General features: G+C 37.6%; 1 protein-coding gene and 1 long non-coding RNA gene across 5 annotated transcripts; both read right to left on the bottom strand.

Annotated features, from left to right (window-relative positions):
* Window positions 1-5,182: 5,182 nt before the first annotated feature.
* Window positions 5,183-7,660, bottom strand: LOC148097971 (uncharacterized). 2 transcript variants are annotated; one of them, XR_015716707.1, is made up of 4 exons: window positions 7,547-7,660; window positions 6,124-6,318; window positions 5,815-5,997; window positions 5,183-5,250 (listed from the first exon to the last, which is right to left on the bottom strand). It is a non-coding gene; the product is annotated as an uncharacterized LOC148097971 (long non-coding RNA). The 2 variants fall into 2 exon arrangements; XR_015716706.1 differs by lacking the exon at window positions 7,547-7,660 and having other exon boundaries at window positions 6,124-6,697.
* A 2,730-nt stretch (window positions 7,661-10,390) lies between these two features.
* Window positions 10,391-22,581, bottom strand: LOC102780325 (complement factor H-related protein 3-like). 3 transcript variants are annotated; one of them, XM_087831166.1, is made up of 9 exons: window positions 22,408-22,581; window positions 15,730-15,924; window positions 15,421-15,603; window positions 14,691-14,858; window positions 13,384-13,569; window positions 11,843-12,037; window positions 11,534-11,716; window positions 10,731-10,910; window positions 10,391-10,636 (listed from the first exon to the last, which is right to left on the bottom strand). In XM_087831166.1, exons 1-9 carry the CDS (start codon window positions 22,499-22,501, stop codon window positions 10,449-10,451), a joined length of 1,572 nt encoding a protein of 523 aa, XP_087687292.1. In that variant the 5' UTR covers window positions 22,502-22,581; the 3' UTR covers window positions 10,391-10,448. The 3 variants fall into 3 exon arrangements, with proteins under 3 accessions (XP_087687292.1, XP_087687293.1, XP_087687294.1); XM_087831167.1 differs by having other exon boundaries at window positions 13,384-13,566; XM_087831168.1 differs by lacking the exon at window positions 13,384-13,569 and having other exon boundaries at window positions 22,408-22,580.
* Window positions 22,582-24,974: the final 2,393 nt, after the last annotated feature.

Below are 24,974 nucleotides of genomic sequence, written 5' to 3'. Positions count from 1 at the left end.
CACCTGGGGACAAAGGAAGAAAACTGATCATTTCAAAGAATATTGCGTTTGTGTGAAGCGTGTGGGTTGGTTGATGAAAGTTTTGGGGATTTAATTGGCATTTTTCTTTTTTCCACCAAGTTTTAGGTTTGGTGTATTTTCACTTTTTAGAGAAAGAATATTCTCGGACAAGTCCTAAGACCGGGCTTTTGTATTTTTATTTTTCATTTTGATCTGTTGTTTTTATTTTTATTTTATTTTTTTGGTTTTTGAACAGTGCACTAACTTGTTTGTTAATTTCTTTTCTTTAAGCAGATCTGCACGATGGGAATTAAAAGCGCTATACAACATGTCGAGAAAATCGTTGCAAGTGAGTTTCTCCAAAATTACAATGGCCTCGGGAGAAAGCCACTTATTTGGGACAATGAGAGTCCCTGTCAAAAAGGATTCAGCGAGGTAATCCGAAGTTCTTCTTTTTCTTTTTGAAATGACGTCATTTTGCAGAGGGTGGAAATGAAATGCGACGATAGTTTCCACTATCAGCAAAGAAAGAATGGATGAATGATTGCATGAATGATTGAGTGAAAAAACAAACTGACTGACTGGTAAAAGCTGACAAAAGCTCACAAGACCTGACTGATTTGACACCAGTTTAAGTTTAAGTTTGCACCTCCACCTAGGCATGACAAAGGGTGGATGAATATAAGTGTGTTTCTTTTTACAGGAGCAGAAAGATGACACCAACATCGTAGGTTGCATGAACGTTGGGCCGTGCCGATTTAACTTTTAAATGTCACTTTCTGTGTTTGTGAATCTACTAGGGATGTGTGATTCATAGGCTTGTGTTGCTCACAGAAGTTACTGTGAGAAAGTGTGTATACACCTGCACAGCACTAACATCTACATTTTCTTTTCTACAGCATTACAGTTCTTCAGGTGATTTGATATGTGTTATAGCAGGACACACTAATGGTTAATGTTTTTTCTACCACAGGATTACTGGGTTTATGAGTGAAGGGAACTGTGTTTACAGGCTGTGTGTTGATTATGCTATTATGCTGTGTTCTTGGGAAAATGTTGTATATCACAGGGGAGAAGTGAATATAGTGGGAGATACATCCTGTGTTGAAACCAGTGTCATTCTTTTTACAGCAGCAGGGTTAACTTTATGACCTTTTGCAGCACCTCTGGAACCTGTCGACCTGCGCCTGACCACCAGGATTGTCAATGTATGTTGCTAATGTTTGTGTTTTTTTAAGAGTGCATGTAGAGGATTCAGCAGAGACAGACAAGTGACATGAGATAACAAATAAGAGATGCAGTTTATGGAATAGTTTAATATTGGGTTTATTAGCTGACCACTATAAAGCTCATAGTGATAAATGAGTGGAGTGACATTGCTTAAGGAAAGTCACTGATTACAATGTGGAATAAATTGGGATGATTCATGATTTGGGGCAAATTATGGCAATAATTGTAGTTTAATTATTTGAGAAAACCTGCACATGATACTTGTCTTTGATGCTGAATACTTTATTGCTCTTATGATCTACAGTTGGTTGCGAATGTGAAGTTTTATTTAACAGATTTGTCTTCCAGGATACAGGCTCCAGGTGGAGCTGGGAGTTAAACAAGCTTAACATTTAACCACTGGCTAATGTTTTCTTATGAAATGGTTACAGGCTGGGAGTAGAATTAGTCCAAGGGAGAAGCCCTGGGAATCTTTTGAGAGAATGTGCAACTTTTTTGTGCATCTCTAATTGTGTGGAGTTGACGCATGGCGAGGTCCATGTGCCAAAAGAGGGTTATCTAGCAATAGCCAAACTGGCCATAGCCATGGCCATAGCCTCAACATGGCATATAATCTGTTATTAGACTCAATTGGCTTCTCTCAAAATGTAAAAGAACCCACCCACCACTTTAATCACACTCTAGATCTTGTTTTAACATATGGCATAGAAACTGAACATTTAACTGTGTTTCCTGAAAACCCTCTCCTGTCTGATCATTTCCTGATAACATTTACATTTACAATAATTGATTACACAGCAGTGGAGAGTAGACTTTATCACACTAGATGTCTTTCTGAAAGCGCTGTAACTAAGTTTAAGAATATAATCCACCCACTGTTATCATCGTCAATGCCCTGTACCAACACAGACCAGAGCAGCTATCTGAACGCTACCCCAACAGAGGTCGATTATCTTGTTAATAATTTTACCTCCTCACTACGTACGACTCTGGATACTGTAGCTCCAGTGAAAACTAAGGTCTCTAATCAGAAGTACCTGACTCCGTGGTATAATTCTCAAACACGTAGCCTAAAGCAGATGACTCATAAGCTGGAGAGGAAATGGCGTGTCATAAATTTAGAGGATCATCATTTAGCCTGGAGAAATAGTTTGTTGCTTTATAAGAAAGCCCTCCGCAAAGCCAGAACATCTTACTATTCATCACTGATTGAAGAAAATAAGAACAACCCCAGGTTTCTCTTCAGCACTGTAGCCAGGCTGACAAAAAGTCAGAGCTCTTTTGAGCCAACCATCCCTTTAACGTTAACTAGGAATGACTTCATGAACTTCTTCACAAATAAAATTTTTATCATTAGAGAAAAAATTACCAATAATCATCCTACAGATGTAATATTATCTACAGCTACTCTTAGTACCATTGATGTTAAGTTAGACTCTTTTTCTCCAATCTTTCTGAGTTAACTTCAATAATTACTTCCTCCAAACCATCAACGTGTCTTTTAGACCCCATTCCTACAAAACTGCTCAAAGAAGTCCTGCCATTAATTAATTCTTTGATCTTAAATATGATCAACCTATCTCTAATAATCAGCTATGTACCACAGGCCTTCAAGCTGACTGTAGTTAAACCTTTACTCAAAAAGCCATCTCTAGACCCAGCAGACTTAGCTAATTATAGGCCAATCTCCAACCTTCCTTTCATATCACAAATCCTTGAAAGAGTAGTTGTCAAACAGCTAACAGATCATCTGCAGAGGAATGGCTTATTTGAAGAGTTTCAGTCAGGTTTCAGAGTTCATCACAGCACAGAAACAGCTTTAGTGAAGGTTACAAATGATCTTCTTATGGCCTCTGACAGTGGACTCATCTCTGTGCTTGTACAGGTACTTCACTGTGGTGGTTTGTATCATATCTATCTAATAGACTCCAATTTGTACATGTAAATGGAGAGTCCTCTTCACACACTAACGTCAATTATGGAGTTCCACAGGGTTCAGTGCTAGGACCAATTCTGTTTACACTATACATGCTTCCCCTAGGCAGCATAATTAGAAGACATAGCATAAATTTTCACTGCTATGCAGATGACACCCAGCTCTATCTATCTATGAAGTCAGGTAACACACACCAATTAGTTAAACTGCAGGAATGTCTTATAGACATAAAGACCTGGATGGCTGCTAACTTTCTGCTTCTTAATTCAGATAAACTGAGGTTATTGTACTCGGCGCTGAAAATCTTAGAAACATGGTATCTAACCAGATTCTTACTCTGGATGGCATTACCTTGGCCTCCAGTAACACTGTGAGGAACCTTGGAGTCATTTTTTACCAGGGCATGTCCTTCAACGCACATATTAAACAAATATGTAAGACTTCCATTTGTGCAACATCTCTAAAGTTAGAAATATCTTGTCTCAGAGTGACGCTGAAAAACTAGTTCATGCATTCATTACTTCCAGGCTGGACTACTGCAATTCATTATTATCAGGATGTCCAAAAAACTCGCTGAAAAGCCTTCAGCTAATCCAAAATGCTGCAGCAAGAGTACTGACAGGGACTAGAAAGAGAGAGCATATTTCTCCTGTTTTGGCTTCCCTTCATTGGCTTCCTGTTAAATCCAGAATTGAATTCAAAATCCTGCTCCTCACATACAAGGTCTTAAATGATCAGGCCCCATCTTATCTTAATGACCTTGTAGTACCATATCACCCTATTAGAGCACTTCGCTCTTGCTCTTCAGAACTACTTGTTGTTCCTAGAGTATTTAAAAGTAGAATGGGAGGGAGAGCCTTCAGTTTTCAGGCCCCTCTTGTGTGGAACCAGCTTCCAGTTTGGATTCGGGAGACAGACACTATCTCTACTTTTAAGATTAGGCTTAAAACTTTCCTTTTTGCTAAAGCATATAGTTAGGGCTGGACCAGGTGACCCTGAATCCTCCCTTAGTTATGCTGCAATAGACGTAGGCTGCCGGGGATTCCCATGAGGCATTGAGTTTTTCCTTTCCAGTCACCTTTATCACTCACTATGTGTTGATAGACCTCTCTGCATTGAATCATATCTGTTATTAACCTCTGTCTCTCTTCCACAGCATGTCTTTTATCCTGTCTTTCTTCTCTCACCCCAACCGGTCGCAGCAGATGGCCGCCCCTCCCTGAGCCTGGTTCTGCCGGAGGTTTCTTCCTGTTAAAAGGGAGTTTTTCCTTCCCACTGTCGCCAAAGTGCTTGCTCATAGGGGGTCATATGATTGTTGGGTTTTTCTCTGTATCTATGAAGCGCCTTGAGGCGACTTTTTTTGTGATTTGGCGCTATATAGAATTGAAGTTAGCGTTGTCAAAAAAAAAATAGGTAGGCATGCAGACCTTGGCACGAAACCTCGCTTAAACTATCTGATGACAAAATTTATGGCATTGGGATCCAAGTGAACCCCAAGCAGATTTGTGTGGAAAGTATAACCCTTGCTTTATTTTCAGGACAAGAAATCCCAGAAGAAGATGGACAAGGCAATGACATCATTGTCAAGAAAAACACTTGTTACTCTTTGATATATATGAGCTTCTCAAATGAAGAATGTTTGTGAGCTCATCAAGGGATCTAAAGATATTTTTCAATAGACTTCTGTAGAACCAGATGCTTTTTTGCGAGTTCCTCGATTTGAGAGAATTCATGTTGACTGAACTTTCATATCGGATTCACTTTTCAGTCCTGAAAGCAATACTTACCTTTTATATACAGTTTACATATTTGTCTTTTGTCATCAGTTCTTTACAATATTTATGTTTGTCATGAAAAACAAGAGCCCACAAATAAATAAATAAATGTATCCTTTTAAGTTTATTGCATTTTCTTACCTGTACATTCATTAGACCTAAGCCAGCCATCTTCTCTACAGGTTAGAGTGAAACTTCCTTCATAACCTCTCTTGCAGTTATACTGGACACGATCGTTGTACCTGTATTCAGCCTGAAATTTTCCAGTAATATCTGCATTATCAAACTGTTGCCTCCTGCATTTTATCTCTGAAAGGAACAAAAACACATTTATTAAGCTTCTGCATTTACTTTGATTCAGATAATTTTGTCATGTAAAACATTCAGATACTTTAATATATATTTATTTAAATAAAAAAAAACAGCAGCTCCCCAGTGTAAATGTGATTCCATTTAACAGTTCTGTATTTTATATTTGAATATGTTCAGTCAAAGGACAAGAAAAATGTTCAGTTGTGGATTCAACATCCAGCTGAAAGTTGTTGTGGTGGTAGAAATGTTTTTTGACAACTGTACAGAAAATAACATGTAATGAATATTTGTACACTCTTTCGGTTAGTGCTTGGTTAGTACACAAATAAAAAAAAAATGTTATTACCATTTTCTCTCACTATGAACTATCACACAGAGTCTCTAATATTTATATTGCTGGCTCGCATGTTTTTACTCTATGACTGAATGATCCTTTGAGGCTTCTGTTTGACCAAAGATATTCTGCAGTTCTCTCCTGTTTTCTCAAATATGGACTAATATTAAAGAAATTAAAAAGATCATGTCAGAATTAGAAGAAAAGTGAACTAAACTTCACCATACCTTGACAAAGTGGATTCGGTTCCCATCCATCTCTGGTGCATGTGGCCCGAGTGACGTCATCTTTCTTCTTGTATCCTGATCTACATGTGTACCTGACAATATAATCCAATTTCTTTGTCTCATCAGGCCAAGAGCGCTCCCAGTAGGACAAAAGTCTATCTTGTGGACGGCTGCATGTAACCTCTGTAAAGAAAGAAAGACTTGATAATCTTCGAAAAATTGTTCATCATCCTCATGGCTGATTGAACTACATCAAAGCAAAGAACAGTGAGCTTAGAATATGTGTCTAAAGCTTTTGTAGTTTTACACCTTGACATACTGGTCTGACAGACCACTGTCCATCCTTATTGCAAGTAGTCTCAACTGAGCGTGTGCGGGTTTCCATAAGCCAGTATCTCTCCTGACATGTGACTCTTACCGTTTCAGCAGGTGAAAACCTACTTCTATGAGCAGGTTCATATGTGGTTCCTCGGAGTGGTGGCAGTGTCAGCTCACATTTTATTTCTGCATATGTTGGGAAATGAAGCACATGTGTTAGTGTGTTGTACCAAGACAGACAAATACCATGACATCCAAACATCCAGCTCCAGTTCTCACTAGTCAGTGGCATTTAATGTATAAACTGTATGTAATTCTGTTTATGTTTATCTTCACATTCAGGTGTGGGGATCCACGCTGCTCTGTCTCGTTTTTTTGTGCACCTTGAAGGTAATTCTTGAGCACGTTTATATTGAGGATTGCATTCATAGTTTAGGATTTCACGTTCATTGTACTCTTTGACATCTCCAAGTACAAAACCATTTTCAATCACCGGTGCTTCACATGTTGAAACTGCTGAAGAGTAAAGTCAAAGTAATGAATACAACTGCAACAATTGGTCATGAAAGTGTACATAAAAGGTAATTGCTGATTAACCTGTTGTGAAAGGAAGATTTCTGATAAAGTAAAATCATTTTACTGGCAAAACCAGCAAAGCAGCTGCAATGTTTTCTTATTAATTACAATTTCAGAACAATTCTCTTGCCCCTGTCAGAATGTGATTGCTGGACTTGCAGCTAATTTGAACTACATTGCCGTAGATCGCTTCTTCTGCATCTCCTATCACGTTCACATTATTGCGAACATTAATTGATGGACACTGCTGAGCCGGTGTGAAAAACCATTAGAAGAAAACCCTCAAAGACATAACCACAGGTTAGTTTTTCTTTCTCAGATCAATACCAGGACATCCAAACATCAAGCAACTAATATACTTTATTTTAATAAGTAAGAATGACTTAATTTAATTGATGAAACTCAAACTCAACTTGCTAAATAAAGAATATGCAACATTTATTTATTTTTTGATAAATTAGGAGTGAAAAGTCCCAGGTCTAAGCGTCATGGTTCTGGGTGCTTTTGACCCACTATTTCATGTTTCTTATGTGTTGAGGTGTTGTATGTTTTTCAGCTTAATTTGGTAATCCTGGGTTTATTCTATATTACCTTTTTGTACACTTAGGCTCCAATTGTGTCTTTGTCCTCTGTGTCGCCCTCCAGCTGCAGTACTTTTTGTCGACATAATGTTTTGGAGGTCTAAGTGCTGTCTCCGTAAGTCTGCATTTAAGTCCTACCCTGCCTGCATTACACAGCCAGTTCATGACACTAACTCCTGGATAAACTCAGATTATTCACATTACCATCAAAACCACCAAAACATCATGTAATAATTGATATCACTTGAAATATTTACCTTGGCTCTTCACTGATGTCAGTGAACATATGCACAAAAACAGGATCCTGCTTTTGGTTATTGCATGCATGTTGTCTTTGTGCGTCTGATCCCTCAAAGAAAACTAAACACTGCAGACTGAGAAAAAAATAAGTTGTTCAGTAATTTACACAAGTCTGTTCCTGCCTCCAAAAACAATCTCAGGCTCACTGGAAACAGATATAAATACTGTGATCACATGCTGCCACTTTAAAGACAAAGTGAGACCCTAACAAACCCTTGTAAACACCATAATGCTTCCCTAATGTTGGTACACGTAAAAAAAGTCACACACTGCAAAAACTTGATAATTAGATAACTCAGTTGTTCAGGTTGTTATATAAATTATTATTATGAGGTCATGTCATGCCATTAAAAATACAATTCACCAGTTGGTGAAAACACAAATATTTATAAATGGTAAATGTTGATTTGATTAATGTCTTTTTCTTTCTTTTCTTTTTTTTTTCATTCCTGTTAATCATCTGCAGGAATCAATAGAGCAAATAAATTTTTTGACTTCACTAAGGTTTGAGTTGGATTTTTTTTTTAAAGTAAAGCAGTCTAAATATAAATGAACAGTCTGAACTACACTTAGGAACAAACTGGGAAAAACTTGGATAATCTTGTAAGAAAGGAGAGAACTGCAGTCGAAGTCAACAGTGATGAACTCTGACCTCTTGCAAACTACTAAAACAAAATGTAGCTGTTGAGCAATGCAGGATTTGCCTTCATTTCTTAATATGGCCTCATGTTATTTATTCTACTTCTTCTCAGCATAGTTAACAAAAAACAAAGTTCAAAAATGTGCATCTCTCTTTCTCTACTGGACACTCCTTGATTGATTAAAGGTTAAAAGCAGAACTGCATTATTAGAAAAATACACCTAATGATACACCTAATGCTGTTTTTAGGTTGCCATTAGAAACATAATTGCAAATATGGACTATGGACTTGTCCTGGTATTATAATGCATCAGGGTAAGAAGCGAACCACTTTCATAACCTGAAAACACAGGATGAGTCCATAAGTTTTTTGACTCTAACACAATTTTTTCAATATTGCCTCGACACAATCTCAATGGATTTTAAAACAAATAATCAAGATGTGATTGAAATGCAGACTTTCAGCTTTAATTCGAGAGGTTTTACCAAAGTAAGGAATTGAAACCATTTCACCCCATTTCTCACAAGCAATTAAATAAACTAAGACGCAGTTGATGAAATCACTGAAAGGATTCTGTTTGAAAAATGTTTTGTGGAGATTTCAGAAACTTATAGCAGACAGCATGAAAAGATGGGCGCAGGAGTGTGTCATTGACTGCTGGTTTGTGATTAACAAGTCCTGTGATAATCCTCCAGTCACACTTAGAATGACTGAAATTTACAAAATAGACTACAGTAGGGGTTAATGGTTAAGGTGTGACAGTGAGTAAAAATGCGCCACACCCTGTTAGGTAATCATAAACAAAAGTCATTATGTGACAATAACCACTGAAGAGTTACTTAATATATTGGACTCCAGCACATCAAAAGAGTAGTAAGCAAACCAGACCAGTCAAAATGATTTTTGTCATGTTCATATAAGTTCATTTAAAGAACCTTCATAGTTAACAAGAACAAATCAGTGGCATTAGTCATATTTCCCATACTTTAATAAATGCATGACATCTTGCGTTACTTAAGAGCAGAGATGGGCAGTAATGCGTTACTTGTAACGCGTTACTGTAATCTGATTACTTTTTTCAAGTAACGAGTAAAGTAAGGGCTTACTATTGCAAAAACGGTAATTAGATTACCCTTACTTTCCCATAGGAACGCTGCGTTACTGCGTTACTAAAACCGCGATTTTTTTGCGAGAATGTCTCATGACAGTGACGTAAGCGAGTGCGACGTTCGTGACAACAGCTGTGTGCAGATCAACAATGGATCATATATCGAGTGCGGGAGAGAGTATGAGCGTGCAGCGTTTAAAGCGTGGAAGTACTGACCTTACTTTGAGTGTGATTCCATAAAAAGTGACAAAAACATTAGCGTCCGTTGTGCGTGGGAAGAAAACTTCTTTTTACAGCGAAAAAAACCCTAAACAACCCCCGAGTGAGCAACGACATAATGGGAAATTCACAGAGAAACTCGCGGATTCTTCAACTGACTGCTGCGGCACACCTGCACCAGAGCACACCTCCGCCTACCCCACTCCTGCTTTACAGGTGAAAACAGAGCAACATGACCGCTGAGTCTTTGACTTTATTTATTTTCTGCTGTGTTTTACTTGCATCTATTTGAAAGACTGAGTGTAAACACAAAAACTATTTTATTTTATGTGCTGGAATGTGCAGAAAATAGGTTTAAATGTTAAACTAATTTCTTCAAGTCAGAGAATGGTGCATATAATTTAATTTTTGCTTGATGCATAAAGATTAAAACTGATAAAACAAGTTTAAAAAAAAGAGACTTTTCCATTTGATTACATTTTGTATGATGGATTATGCAGAAAAAGTAGAACTGGGCTGACAGATCTATCGCTTTATCACCTATTCAGGTTGTAAATCGTGTTTTTAAAAAGTAACTAAGTAACTAATTTCTTTTGATAATAAGTAATCAGTAAAGTAACGGGATTACTTTTTTGGGGAAGTAATCAGTAATTAGTTACTGATTACTTTTTTCAAGTAACTTGACCAACACTGCTTAAGAATGCTTGTGGATTAGATATATATTTTAATTTTCGTCAGTGTACTTGCAAAATATGGGAAACATGTCTGTATGAACATATGAGTTTTACTTCTAGTGTGAAGTAGAAGAAAGCAGAAAATGGACCAAATCAGACAATCTGTGATTTATTATTCCACATCTGAAAACAGAAGATCAGAAATCATTTCAACTTTTCACTCTCGGCATGTGGGTAGGACTAACACACCACTATTACATCTCTGACGCATTGCCACAGTACCAGTAGATAATCCTCTGGTACACCTGAACTCTATTATTTCATCATGAACTAAATACTTAGTGCCACTTGATTTCAAGGTGATGTTATGCTGTCTCATTTCATCTTCATTCACAATGCAAGGCCCTGCAAGAGACAAAGATATAAGAATATTATGATAAAGATGTAAAAGAATATTATGATAAAATTATTCTTAAGATTGGGGAGAACTGTAACTTACTGAGGCATCTCATGTGTCCAGTCCATTCACCATAGAGGCAGGTTTTGTAAGGCTCTCCCTCCATAATGTAGTAACTCTGACACATATATTCAATAGTTTCATTATGGCTGTAATGCTCTTTTATGGCGGTCTTGGTGTCTCCATCCTCAAGAGCTGGAGGTATCCCACAGGGTGGAATTTCTGAAAATAAGTGAAGAGCCAAGATTGACAAAAAGATGATCATGCAACTGTGATACTACATTACCTTGGTATGCTGGTTAATTTTTCTTCACCATTCATTAATTTACTTTAAGACTGTTTCCTTATTCAAAATCTAGAAACTCACACTGTATTTCTGCACTTGCTGGGCAGTAAAGCATACTATCTGTTACTGTTCTGTCCTGCCACAAAACACTATGCGGGTAAGATAAGGTAAGTTTGCATGCAACAAGATGCAACTGAAAGATGTGGTAGTACATGTCACTTGCAAACTGTAATTGTAGTAAAATAATATCTAATGAGTATTTGTACACTACTTTGGTTAGTGCTTGGCTAGTACACAAATACACAAAAAATGCAAATGAATGTTATTGCTATTTTCTCTCACTACGAACTATCACAGAGTCTCTAATTTTTATATAGCTGGCTCCCACTTTCTTACTGTATGAATGAAGGATTTTATTGGGAGGAGCCTTTGAAGCTTCTGTTTGACCAAAGATACCTTTCAATTCAAGAAAGATTATTTTCTGTCCTGTTTTCTCAAATATGGAAATTAAAGAGATCATATCTGAAGTAGAAGAAAAGTGAACTAAACTTCACCATACCTTGACAAAGTGGATTCGGTTCCCATCCATCTCTGGTGCATGTGGCCCGTGTGACGCCATCTTTCCTCTTGTATCCTGATATACATGCGTACCTGACAGTATCATCCAATTTCTTTATCTCCCAACGCCAAGAGCGCTCCCAGTAGGACAAAAGTCTATCTTGTGGACGGCTGCATGTAACCTCTGTAAAGAAAGAAAGACTTGATAATCTTCGAAAAATTGTTCATCATCCTCATGGCTGATTGAACTACATGAAAGCAAAGAACAGTGAGCTTAGAATATGTGTCTAAAGCTTTTGTAGTTTTATACCTTGACATACTGGTCTGACAGACCACTGTCCATCCTCATTGCAAGTAGTCTCAACTGAGCGCGTGCGGGTTCTCCCAATCCAGTATCTCTCCTCACATGTAACCGTTACCTTTTCATCAGGTGAAAACCTACTTCTATGAGCAGGTTCATATGTGGTTCCTCGGAGTGGTGGCAGTGTCAGCTCACATTTTATTTCTGCATATGATGGGAAATGCAGCACATGAGTTAGTGTGTTGTACCAAGTAGTGATGGGATTTCCGGCTCTTTTTAGAGAACCGGCTCTTTCGGTTCGGCTCACTAAAAAGATCCGGCTCTTTCGGCTCCGAACCGGCTCTTCAGGTTGTTTTGTTGCTTTAATTAATTTATTATTAACAATAATATAAAATTATGCACAAAAGGAATTACTAACGTAAAAAAAAAAGTGGTTTTATTTATATATGTTTATATATAAATATATGCGGTGGCCCCTAGAGACAAAACACGTACAAACTCCAAAACACATTTCTAGCATGAACTGAACTTCCAAAGCAGAGCTAATAGATCACTTAAATTACACAATTGAAAGCATATGTGTATTGTTTGTGTATTTATACACAGGCACTCATATATATTCAAATAATTTAAAAAAAAGTTAATTTACCTGTTACTACCACACACCAAATCCGGTCGTTGGTACTTGCCTGCTTGTGTAGCCACTAGGTAACAAAAGCTCAACACTGCGCCCAGCATCCTGGAGCACTTCTGTTGTCTTTTGTACGTGTTTTGAGTTTTTACGTGTTTTGGAGCTTGTACGCGTTTTTACGTGTTTTGGAGTTTGTACGTGCTTCAGAGTTCGTACGTGATTTGAAGTTTGTACGTGCTTTGTCGATAGGGGCCACCGTAAATATACTTTTATTTATTCACTCCACATAAAATCTAATAAATAAATCATATAATACAAAAACCAGCTATTCACATTTCAACTTTTAACTATTTACATTTTCAGCTTTTTCCTTTTAAACAAATTTAAAGTGAAACAACACAAAACACTGCAAACCACAACACAATTAAATATAAATTAAAATATGAAAACAAAAAGATGCATATTCTCTGTCATATGGGCCTGCATGAATAAACTTTCTGAATCCTTTATCATCTGCAACTGAAAATAGTTGTGGATGATTACTATACCTTTTTAAGTGAGGTTGTTGTCCCTGGCTTTCTCTCTCTCTCCCTCTGGCTCTGTTCCTGTGCTACTGAGTGTAACTACCGCCCCTCCCCCCTCTGCCCAGCGTAAACCACAAGGCTCGCGCGTGCTGAGTGAAGCAGAAACAAAGTGCGAGAGAGAGAGGGTGAGAGAAAGAAAGAAAAAAAAAAACACGTGACGGCTCGCGATAAGGAGCCGGCTCGCATCGTTCACGTCAAAGACCCGGCTCTAAGAGCCATTTCGTTCGCGAACGACCCATCACTAGTACCAAGACAGAGCAATACCATGACATCCAGCTCCAGATCTCACTAGTCAGTGGCATTTAATGTATAAACTGTATGTAATTTATGTTTACCTTCACATTCAGGTGTGGGGATCCACTCTGTTCTGTCTCCTGTCTTTGTGCACCTTGAAGGTAAATCTTGAGCACGTTTATATTGAGGATTGCATTCATAGTTTAGGATTTCACGTTCATTGTACTCTTTGATATCTCCAAGTACAAAACCATTTTCAATCACCGGTGCTTCACATGTTGAAACTGCTGAAGAGGAAAGTCAAAGTAATGAATACAACTGCAACAATTGGTCATGAAAGTGTACATAAAGGTAATTGCTGATTAACCTGTTGTGAAAGGAAGATTTCTGATAAAGTGAAAGCGATCGTTTTACTGGCAAAACCAGCAAAGCAGCTGCAATGTTTTCTTATTATTTACAATTTTAGAAGTTCACTTTCAAAGTTGCTGCTCTATTCTCTTTCAGGTGGTTGGTGATTGTTGGTTGGTCCCGGATTCAAACAGATACTTTAAATAAACCAAACTTCAAAGTCCAATAATTCAATTCACTGGGTAGATTGATTTCTGTCTAGATTGTGTTCTATTGTGACTAAAATATGAGACTTGTAAATCATTGACTTGTCTTTGTATTGACATTTTATGCAGTGTTCCAACTTTCCATATTTAGGTTTGTAAATACGCATGTGTGTGTTAAACCTAAGTTATACTCTGATGCAGACATGGACAACCGGAGACCCAAAGGCCTACTTGCTATTCCTGTTATTCTTCTGTGATGTCTGCTTGACGTGTGCCACCTGGTGCAATACCATAGAAATTATTTTTGGATAAGTTAGCGCTGTCAAAATAAAATAAATAAATAAATAAATAAATCAGTACCTTTGCACGAAACCTTGCTCTAACCATCTGATGACAAAATGTATTGCACTGGGATCCGAGTGAACCCCAAGCAGATTTGTATGTGTGGAAAGTATAACCTTTACTTTATTTTCAGGACAAGAAATCCCCGAAGAGGATGGCAAGGCGATGACATCATTGTCAAGGAAAATGCATGTTACTCTTTGATATATATATGAGCTTCACAAAAGAAAAATGTTTGTGAGCTCATCAAGGGATCTAAAGATATTTTTCAATAGACTTCTGTAGAACCAGATGCTTTTTTGCAAGTTGCCCGATTTGAGAGAATTCATGTTGACTGAACTTTGATATCGGATTCACTTTTCAGTCCTGAAAGCAATGCTCACCTTTTATATACAGTTTACATATTTGTCTTTTGTCATCAGTTGTTTACAACATTTATATTTGTCATGAAAAACAGTAGTCCTTGAATAACTGAATAAATGTATCATTTTAGGTTTATGGCATTTTCTTACCTGTACATACATTAGACCCATGCCAGCCATCTTCTCTACAGATCAGAGTGAAACTTCCTTCATAACCTCTCTTGCAGTTATACTGGACACGGTTGTTGTACCTGTATTCAGCCTGAATGTTTCCAGTAATATCTGCATTATTAAACTGTTGCCTCCTGCATTTTATCTCTGAAAGGAACAAAAACACATTTATTAAGCTTCTGCATTTACTTTGATTCAGATAATTTTGTCATGTAAAACATTCAGATACTTTCATATAATCATTTAAGTAAAAGCAGCAGCTCCTCAGTGTAAATGTGATTCCATTTAACAGTTCTGTATTTTATATTTGAACATGTTCAGTCAAAGGACAAGAAAAATGTTCAGTTGTGGATTCAACATCCAGCTGAAAGTTGTTGTGGTGGTAGAAATGTTTTTTGACAACTGTACAGAAAATAACATGTAATGAATATTTGTACACTCTTTCGGTTAGTGCTTGGTTAGTACACAAATAAAAAAAAAAAGAATGTTATTACCATTTTCTTTCACTATGAACTATTACACAGAGTCTCTAAAATTTATATTGCTGGTTCGTAAGATTTTACTCTATGACTGAATGATCCTTTGAGGCTTCTGTTTGACCAAAGATATTCTGCAGCTCTCTCCTGTTTTCTCAAATATGGACTAATATTAAAGAAATTAAAAAGATCATGTCTGAAGTAGAAGAAAAGTGAACTAAACTTCACCATACCTTGACAAAGTGGATTTGGTTCCCATCCATCTCTGGTGCATGTGGCCCGAGTGACGCCATCTTTCCTCTTGTATCCTGATATACATGCGTACCTGACAGTATCATCCAATTTCTTTGTCTCCCAACGCCTAGAGCGCTCCCAGTAGGACAAAAGTCTATCTTGTGGACGGCTGCATGTAACCTCTGGAAAGAAAGAAAGACTTGATAATCTTTGAAAAATTGTTCATCATCCTCATGGCTGATTGAACTACATCAAAGCAAAGAACAGTGAGCTTAGAATATGTGTCTAAAGCTTTTGTAGTTTTATACCTTGACATACTGGTCTGACAGACCACTGTCCATCCTCATTGCAAGTAGTCTCAACTGAGCGCGTGCGGGTTGTCCCAATCCAGTATCTCTCCTCACATGTAACTGTTACCTTTTCACCAGGTGAAAACCTACTTCTATGAGCAGGTTCATATGTGGTTCCTCGGAGTGGTGGCAGTGTCAGCTCACATTTTATTTCTGCATATGTTGGGAAATGAAGCACATGTGTTAGTGTGTTGTACCAAGACAGACAAATACCATGACATCCAAACATCCAGCTCCAGTTCTCACTAGTCAGTGGCATTTAATGTATAAACTGTATGTAATTCTGTTTATGTTTATCTTCACATTCAGGTGTGGGGATCCACGCTGCTCTGTCTCGTTTTTTTGTGCACCTTGAAGGTAATTCTTGAGCACGTTTATATTGAGGATTGCATTCATAGTTTAGGATTTCACGTTCATTGTACTCTTTGACATCTCCAAGTACAAAACCATTTTCAATCACCGGTGCTTCACATGTTGAAACTGCTGAAGAGTAAAGTCAAAGTAATGAATACAACTGCAACAATTGGTCATGAAAGTGTACATACTGGAGCACCGGTCCGCGGTCTTACGAGGACGCAGAGGACGCAGCGGAGGATCTAAGAAGACGGGGCATAGAGGTGGCCCCCACACGTGCAAACTCGGGACCCAGCACCGAAGAGGGTGGTTATTTTAATATCAGGGAGGGTCATTTTTGAACACTTTGCTACAATTAGGGATAGAGAAAGCAGATTTATCCTGGTACAGGGCAAATTGGATGGGGAATTGATCACGTTCTATAATGTTTATATTCATCCAGGTTCCACATTTGATTTCTATAGGCAAGTACTCGAGAAAGTAGTGACAGAGGCACAGGGATTACTTGTCTGCGGAGGAGACCTTAATATTACATTAAAACCACATCTGGACGCATCGGGGAAGAGAATATCTCAATCACAAAAACTAACTAGAAAACTGAACCTTCTGATAGAGGAGATGGGATTGGTGGATACTTGGAGGCATCTTAATCCAACGGCAAGGAACTATACTTACTATTCATCTCCACATGCAACTTATTCGAGAATAGACTACTTCCTCACTTTTGGTACTGATATGAACAGAATACATGAGTGCCATATTGGGCCAATGGACTTTTCTGATCACTGCCCTCAATATTTATCTTTAAACTCTACTCAAAGGAGAAAAATAACCAACTGGAAATTAAATTCTAGTATACTGAATGAACGGACATGTGAACAGTTGACAAAAGACATTGCTGAATACCTGGAATTCAATGATAAAGATGAGTTACCCCCACCGATTTTGTGGGATTCGTGCAAAGCAGTGATGAGAGGAAAAGTTATTGCTATAACCTCCAATATTAAAAAATCCAAAGTTGCAAGATTCCAGAAGTTGCAGTCGGAACTATTGTAATTAGAGGCCACACATAAAAATACTATTGATACTAAGACAAAATTAGAAATGGCAAAGAAGAGAAATTTAATTAATGAGATATATACTCATGACATCCAAACGAAATTAATGTTGACCAAACAAAGATATTATGAGGGGGGAGCTAAATATATGAAACAATTGGCATATAGATTAAGGAAACAACAAGCAGACGGAACAATATACAGGATAAGGGACCCAGAAACCAAAATGGAAATGCAGGGTATAGAGGAAATTAAGGATTGCTTTAAGAGATACTATGACAAATTATATTCACGACCACCCACAAACAACGATGATCAAATGGAGAGTTTGCTTGACATGTTACACCTCCCTAAACTTACAGTAGAAGAACACAAATCATTAGTGAAGCAAATTACAAGGGAAGAACTTCACATGGCAATTGGAAAACTTAAGGCAAACAAATCTCCAGGTACAGATGGTTTTACTGCGGAGTGGTATAATAAATTAGGGGAACCTTTGACACCGGTCTTACTTAAAACATTTAATTGGCTACTTACGAAGAGAGAAGCACCCTCCTCATGGAACCAAGCCATAATTTCTGTTATACCTAAAGATGATAAAGACAAACTAGAATGTTCCAACTACAGGCCAATAAGTGTATTACATGTAGATTACAAATTGTTTACGTCAATTATAGCATGGAGACTTGAAGGGATTATCCCAAGGATAATAAATCTAGACCAAACTGGATTTATTAGGTCGCGCCAAACCCACGATAGTGTTAAGAGAACTCTGCAAATTATTAGACATATTAATCGAAATAAAATACCAGCTATATTATTGAGTCTAGATGCTGAAAAAGCTTTCGACTCTGTGAGATGGGAATTTTTATTCCAAGCAATGCTTAGATTTGGGTTTAATGGGTCCATCATTACATTATTGAGGGCTTTGTATTATAGCCCAACTGCAAAAATAAAGATTAACGGTGAACTTTCAGATGCTTTTAAGCTTGAAAGCTCCACAAGACAAGGATGCCCACTGAGTCCACTCTTATTTGCTATTTTTATAGAGCCATTGGCTCAAAGGATTAGGCAGAATGGTAAAATAAAAGGGATTAATATTGCTGGAAGTGAGCAGAAATTGGCCTTGTTCGCAGATGATGTTTTGGTTTACTTATCAAAACCTACTGAATCACTTATGGAGCTTGTTACGACCTTGCATGTTTACGTGTTTGTTTTGTGCAGGTGTTATGTCTTATGTTAATTTAGCTGTGCCAGGGCCCTCCTCCGATTGGTGCATGGATACACTGCAACGACATGACTGGTTCCAGCTGGAGGACCCGCCCATTAAAAAGAGGCTGGAGCGCTACAGCGAGAGAGGTCTTCGCGTTTCTCCTCATGGCCCAGCAGTCTTCCCGTGGCAGCTGCTGGCTGCAGTGCTTTTGAGAGTTGTGAAAGTGGAGTGGGTAGGGGTGAGCTGCCGTTTTCTTTTGATCACCCGTTTTTCTCCTGTGTTGTGTTAGTTAAGGAGGTTAGACTCTGTTTTTATTTTTGACTTTGTTTTGGTGAGGTCAGGGGTGTGGGATTTGTTTAGATCTGTTTTGTTTGTTGTTTTGGCCTTGGCTCACCCTGAAGCGTTGACACTCCCGTTTTGGTTCCTTTTTTTTTCCACATTGTAAATAAATCCCAGTGAAACTAAAGGATTTGTCTCTTGTGGCTGCTTGGGTCTTGGGGGGGATGCGAGTGCCTCACTCGTGTTACTGCCTGGCCCTAGACGGGTCGTAACAAGCTCATGTCAGTGTTAAAGGAGGATGGGCTAACTCGAGATATAAATTGAATATAAAACCCAAGTTCTTAGTAGCTTTTATACCCCCCCCCCCCTATCCAAAAAAAAAAAAATCTGCTCTGCAAATACAAACTAAGCCGGGACAAAAGAACTATCAAATATCTACCCCTACTTAAAAAAGCTAGATATTAGCAGATGGTCATTAACCCCTTATCTAAGCATCTCTTCTAGAGTGGACATCATAAAAATGAATATGCTCCCAAATATACTGTACTTATTCCAGTCTGTTTCTATAGAAAATCCTGATCGATACTTTGTAGAATGGGATAGGATCCTCTCAAGATTTACATGGGTGGGTAAAAAGCCAAGAATTAAGTTCAAAACACTTCAGCTTCCCAAGGATAAAGGAGGATTAGGCCTCCCTTGCCTACAGGACTACTACAGGGCAACACAAATAAGAAATCTGGTGGGCTGGTGTAAACCTGGATACTGTTCAAGATGGAAGGAAGTGGAATTGTCCTTGGGAGGTAATTTCCCTGTCGGGGCACTGATAGGAGATCCTTCAGAGTTACGACTCCTGGGAGACCCGGGCAACCCTTGGATAGTAAGTTCATTAAAGATATGGGAAAGAGTACTTAAAAAGTATCAATTAAACCAGAGGGCCAGATTCCTTAAGTGGTTTGCATATGACCCAGAATTTTTGCCTAGTAAGATTGACTCGACATTCAAAACATGGGCAAATAAAGGTCTCACCACATACAGTACCTTGTTGAAAAAATGGAAAAGTGATGAGTTTCCAGGACCTTAAGAAAAAGTTTGGGTTGCAAAATCAAGATTTTTTTAGATACTTGCAACTGAGGGACTTCCTGAATAAAAAGTTTAAAAATCCTCAGTTATCAACTGGGAAGGAAGAGATTATATATATATTCGAGAATGCATATAGAGATGGACCCTATCAAAAAATTATTTTCAAATTATATTGTTCACTGATCAATCTACGGGGTGATGATACAAGATAAGTTAAAGCAAGATGGGAAACAGAGAGTAATCTATCCCTAACAGGAGAGGAATGGGATGGGATCTGTAGGCAGCAGTGGTCAGTAACAAGCTCCCCCTCGTGGAGGGAATTCAGTTGGAAGAATGTAATTCGTTATTTTATTACCCCAGCTCAAAAATCCAATTATTCTCAGAATACAACATGCTGGAGGCATTGTGGACATGCAACAGCAAATCATTTCCACATTTTTTGGGAATGTCCCTGTGTGGTTCCATTTTGGAAGGAAATACATAAGGTCATGGAAACAATCTTCCAAAAGAGAATACAATTTAATTTTGCATTATTGTACCTAGGCAACCTAGAGAGTCTTAATCTATGCAAACTGGATAAATATTTGTTCAGTGTGCTGTCGGTAGCTTCCAAAAAGGCCATAACTGAATTTCCCGGAGGAACCCACCCGAGGGATTAATAACGTTTCATCTAATCTCTAACTTGCCTTTGGCTTAAAGAGGATACTCCTACTATAGATAAATGGATTGATGTGATATATACTATTTTTGTTATGGAAAGAATAACTTTTAGGCTAAAGTGGCAGGCGGACTTATTTGAAGAATATTGGTTGAAATGGTTGAAATATGTACAAAATGGGAGGCCCGATTTTGTATAATGTCATTGTATTTCTTGGTTTGTTTATTTTTTTTTGTGTTTCGTTTGGTTTTGTTTTTGTCCGTTTGTCTCTTTTGTTGTTGTTTTGTTTTGCCTTGCTTTTCCCCCCACGGTGATTAAGTTGAATTTGTTGTACATGTTGTATAAATAAGAAAACTAATAAAACATCAATTTAAATTGTGTACATAAAAGGTAATTGCTGATTAACCTGTTGTGAAAGGAAGATTTCTGATAAAGTGAAAGCGATCGCTTTACTGGCAAAACCAGCAAAGCAGCTGCAATGTTTTCTTATTAATTACAATTTTAGAAGTTCAATTTCAGAGTTGCTGCTCTATTCTCTTTCAGGTGGTTGGTGATTGTTTGGCTGTTACTATTTAACTGCTGAAAGAAGGCGCTTCTAAAAGCAATCTTTGCTTTACTGTCACATTTTGGATTGCCGCACTCCAAAGCAGTGGCAGTCCTAGCCTGTCTGGCGCCCTTGGCAAACACTCACCACCCCCCTCCACACACACACACACACACACACACACATATGAAGAGAGAGAGAGTATGCATAGTATGCAAATGGCTACCAAACAGCCATCATAATTCGTCATACAATAAAACAGGACAAATCAACAATTGACAATGACTAATTAATATTAAAATCTGTAACATAATGTATTGTTTGGAGTTTAGTCTGTTACTGTTGCTATTTTTACCATTTCTTCTCGGAGCAACTGTAACCCACATTATTTCCTTAGGGATTAATAAAGTATTCTGATTCTGATTGTTTCAGGATGACCTGCCATTATCCAATGACACATCTGCTTACCTGCATCTTTTGCTTGTTTCTTCTCCTCTTCTTTTCTCTCTCTTATTGTTCATCTTCCATTGGTTTTAATTTTGCACTCCAGTATGAACACAAATCCCCCAACCCGGGGATCACCACAACATAACCTAATAGACCTACACCTTTGTTCACAGATTCACTTTGTCTAGGTTTTATTTCTGGGATTTCGCACAGACCAGGATTCAAATCATGAATACATGAATGGGCTTGGATTTACAACATTATGAATGAAATGTGCTCTATTTGGAAGCAGCAGGGCCCCCCTCTCCTTTCGAACTAAATCGAACTACATTGCTGGAAATTTCTTCTTCCGCATCTCATATCACATTCACATTACTGGGAACATTAATTGATGGACACTGCTGAGCTGGTGTGAAAAACCATTAGAAGAAAACCCTCAAAATCATAACAAAGACATAAATACAGGTTCTTTTTTCTTTCTCAGATCAATACCAGGACATCCAAACATCAAGCAACTAATATACTTTATTTAAATAAGTAAGAATGACTTAATTTAATTGATGAAACTCAAACTCAACTTGCTAAATAAAGAATTTGCAACATTTATTTATTTTTTGATAAATTAGGAGTGAAAAGTCCCAGGTCTAAGTGTCATGGTTCTGGGTGTTTTTGACCCAGTATGTCATGTTTCTTATGTGTTGAGGTGTTGTGTGTTTTTAAGGTTCATTTGTTAATCCTGGGTTTATTCTATATTACCTTTTTGTACACTTAGGCTCCAATTGTGTCTTTGTCCTCTGTGTCGCCCTCCAGCTGCAGTACTTTTTGTCGACATAATGTTTTGGAGGTCTAAGTGCTGTCTCCGTGAGTCTGCATTTAAGTCCTACCCTGCCTGCATTACACAGCCAGTTCATGACACTAACTCCTGGATAAACTCCCATTATTCACATTAACATGAAAACCATCTAAACATCATGTAATAATTGAAATCACTTTAAGTACTTACCTTGACTCTTCACTGACGTCAGTGAACATATGCACAAAAACAGGATCCTGCTTTTGGTTATTGCATGCATGTTGTCTTTGTGCGTCTGATCCATCAAAGAAAACTAAACACTGCAGACTGAGAAAAAAAAGTTGTTCAATGATTTACACAAGTCTGTCCCTGCCTCCAAAAACAATCTCAGGCTCACTGGAAACAGATATAAATACTGTGATCACATGCTGCCACTTTAAAGACACAGTGGGACCCTAACAAACTCTTATAAACACCATAATCCTTCCCTAATGTTATTACACATAACAAAGTCACACACTGCAAAAACTAGATAATTAGATAACTCAGTAGACAAATGAGGAAGAGGAGGCTGTGATAAATACCTGCTACTATGACAAGTCCAAGTCCTTTTCAGGTTGTTATATAAATTATTATTATGAGGTCATGTCATGCCATTAAAAATACAATTCACCAGTTGGTGAAAACACAAATATTTATAAATGGCTAAATGTTGATTTGATTTTTTGTTCCTGTTAATCATCTGCAGGAATCAATAGAGCAAAGAACATTTGTAATCTTATCAAGGTTTGAGTTGAGTTTTTTTTTTTAAAGTAAAGCAGTCTGAATATAAATGAACAGTCTGAACTACACTTAGGAACAAACTGGGAAAACTTGGATAATCTTGTAAGAAAGGAGAGAACTGCAGTCGAAGTCAACAGTGATGAACTCTGACCTCTTGCAAACTACTAAAACAAAGTGTAGCTGTTGAGCAATGCAGGATTTGCCTTCATTTCTTAATATGGCCTCACACTATTTATTCTACTTCTTGTCAGCATACTTTACAGAAAAAGTAAACAGAAAGTTCAAAAACATGTCCCTGCCAGCACCACTTTGTTCCAAGAAACGTAAGACAGAAAGTAGGCCAGTGCTCAATGTTTTCACTCTTTAACACGTTTTCCTGTGTTTTGTGTTTGCTCCAGAAAACATTGGTTTGATTTTATGCATATGTAGGAAAGTATAAAAAGGTTGTTTGTCTATTAATTCATATATTAATTTATAGCATTCAAAACAGGAAGAGACAGAGAGGACAAAGTAATTTTGAAATGATGTAGGCTTTTGAAAAATTAAAGAAAACTCAAGTAACTCTCGTGAATGAAATGTCCATACAGTTTTGTCCTTTCCTTCATCTTCAGTCATTTTGATTTGAATTGTAATGTAAATCTAACCTTTTCCAGCTTTTGTACTTAACAAGTTCCCTCTAAAGAAGAAATTAATGTCACATTTGGTTGGTCTAAAACATTTGTGATGGTAAATTGTGAATCATTTTCTAATTTTGATGTTTTGCCATTGGACACGACTTGGTTATAACTAAAATATACATGTTCAGTTCGACCTAAACTCATACAAGATAAGAGGCCAGACTTGGAAACAACTGCACGTCACTAATGTTGTGTTGTGTCCCGAGGCAGTCAGTATATATGAGATTTGTTTTGTGTGTGTAGTGACAGGAACAACTACAAACTCAATAAAGAGACAAATGTTTTCTGTCTTTTAATGGAAATGAAATCAGAAGTAAAGAAGGAGTGAATACAGATTGTCAGCAAACATTTGTCTCTAGTGATCCACTCCATATTTGCAATTATGTTCAACCTAAAAACAGCAAAAATGGTCAAACTCACATCTCTTTCCATAACCATTTCCATTTACCCTTCAATTCATCTGATGTAAGAATTGTTGTATAGATTTGGTAATATCATGTCCCAGATTAGGAGCGCTTATTATGACTTCAGTATTATACTGTAATAAATTTTGCCAAAAATAGTTGTGAGATCAGAAATCATAATTAGAATTTGTAGTTTGTCTCATTTATTTTTCTAATGAATTTGAATGCAATGAATTTTTCACACAAGTTTGGATGGATTTTCCCTTAATAAAAAAAAAAAAAATTTAACAACTGTGTTTTGCATTTACTCTTGTTATATTTGTCTAATATTAAAATTTGTTTGATTGTCTGAAACATGTAAGTGTGACAAATATGCAAAAAATCAGGAAGGGACAAAAACATTTTCGCAGCACTATATAGTTGAGAAAGAAAGAAGGGGTGTCCAAATTCAGGGTTACATCTTCCTGCGGACCTGGCCTTCGCGGTCTACGTGGGCCGGATCCTCTGAAGGCCGGATAGACCGGAAGTGAGCGGCTGTGAAATTGGATGGTCTAGCCTTCAGATTTGCGTCACCAGCTGTCTCGGTGGAGTTCAGCTGTCTGCTCCTTACTTTTAAAAAAATAACAGGACACTGGCGCAAATTCTCGATCATGTCACACTTCTGTTTAATCAGTTTTCCGTATGACGTTTATTCAACTGTAATCTCAGCCAAACCGATTTACTCACTAACAAATAAAACATTGAAAAAAGCCAAACAATAACATTTTTAGGTTATCTAAGTGACCTATGTATCATGTTTAACCTGAGTAGCGACAACCTGTTCTCACGTACTCTAGTGAACCGCCTAGCTATCGAGCTGGTGGGTAACAGACTTCTCCGAAAACGTCAGAGCTCTTTGCAAATATGTGATGTC

This window comes from Neolamprologus brichardi, chromosome 17 (assembly GCF_056152115.1).
Source record: "Neolamprologus brichardi isolate AB-2024 chromosome 17, ASM5615211v1, whole genome shotgun sequence".
Lineage (NCBI taxonomy): Eukaryota > Metazoa > Chordata > Actinopteri > Cichliformes > Cichlidae > Neolamprologus > Neolamprologus brichardi.
The sequence above is the reverse complement of the archived record's forward strand: the minus strand, read 5'-3'. Positions and strand labels throughout refer to the sequence as shown.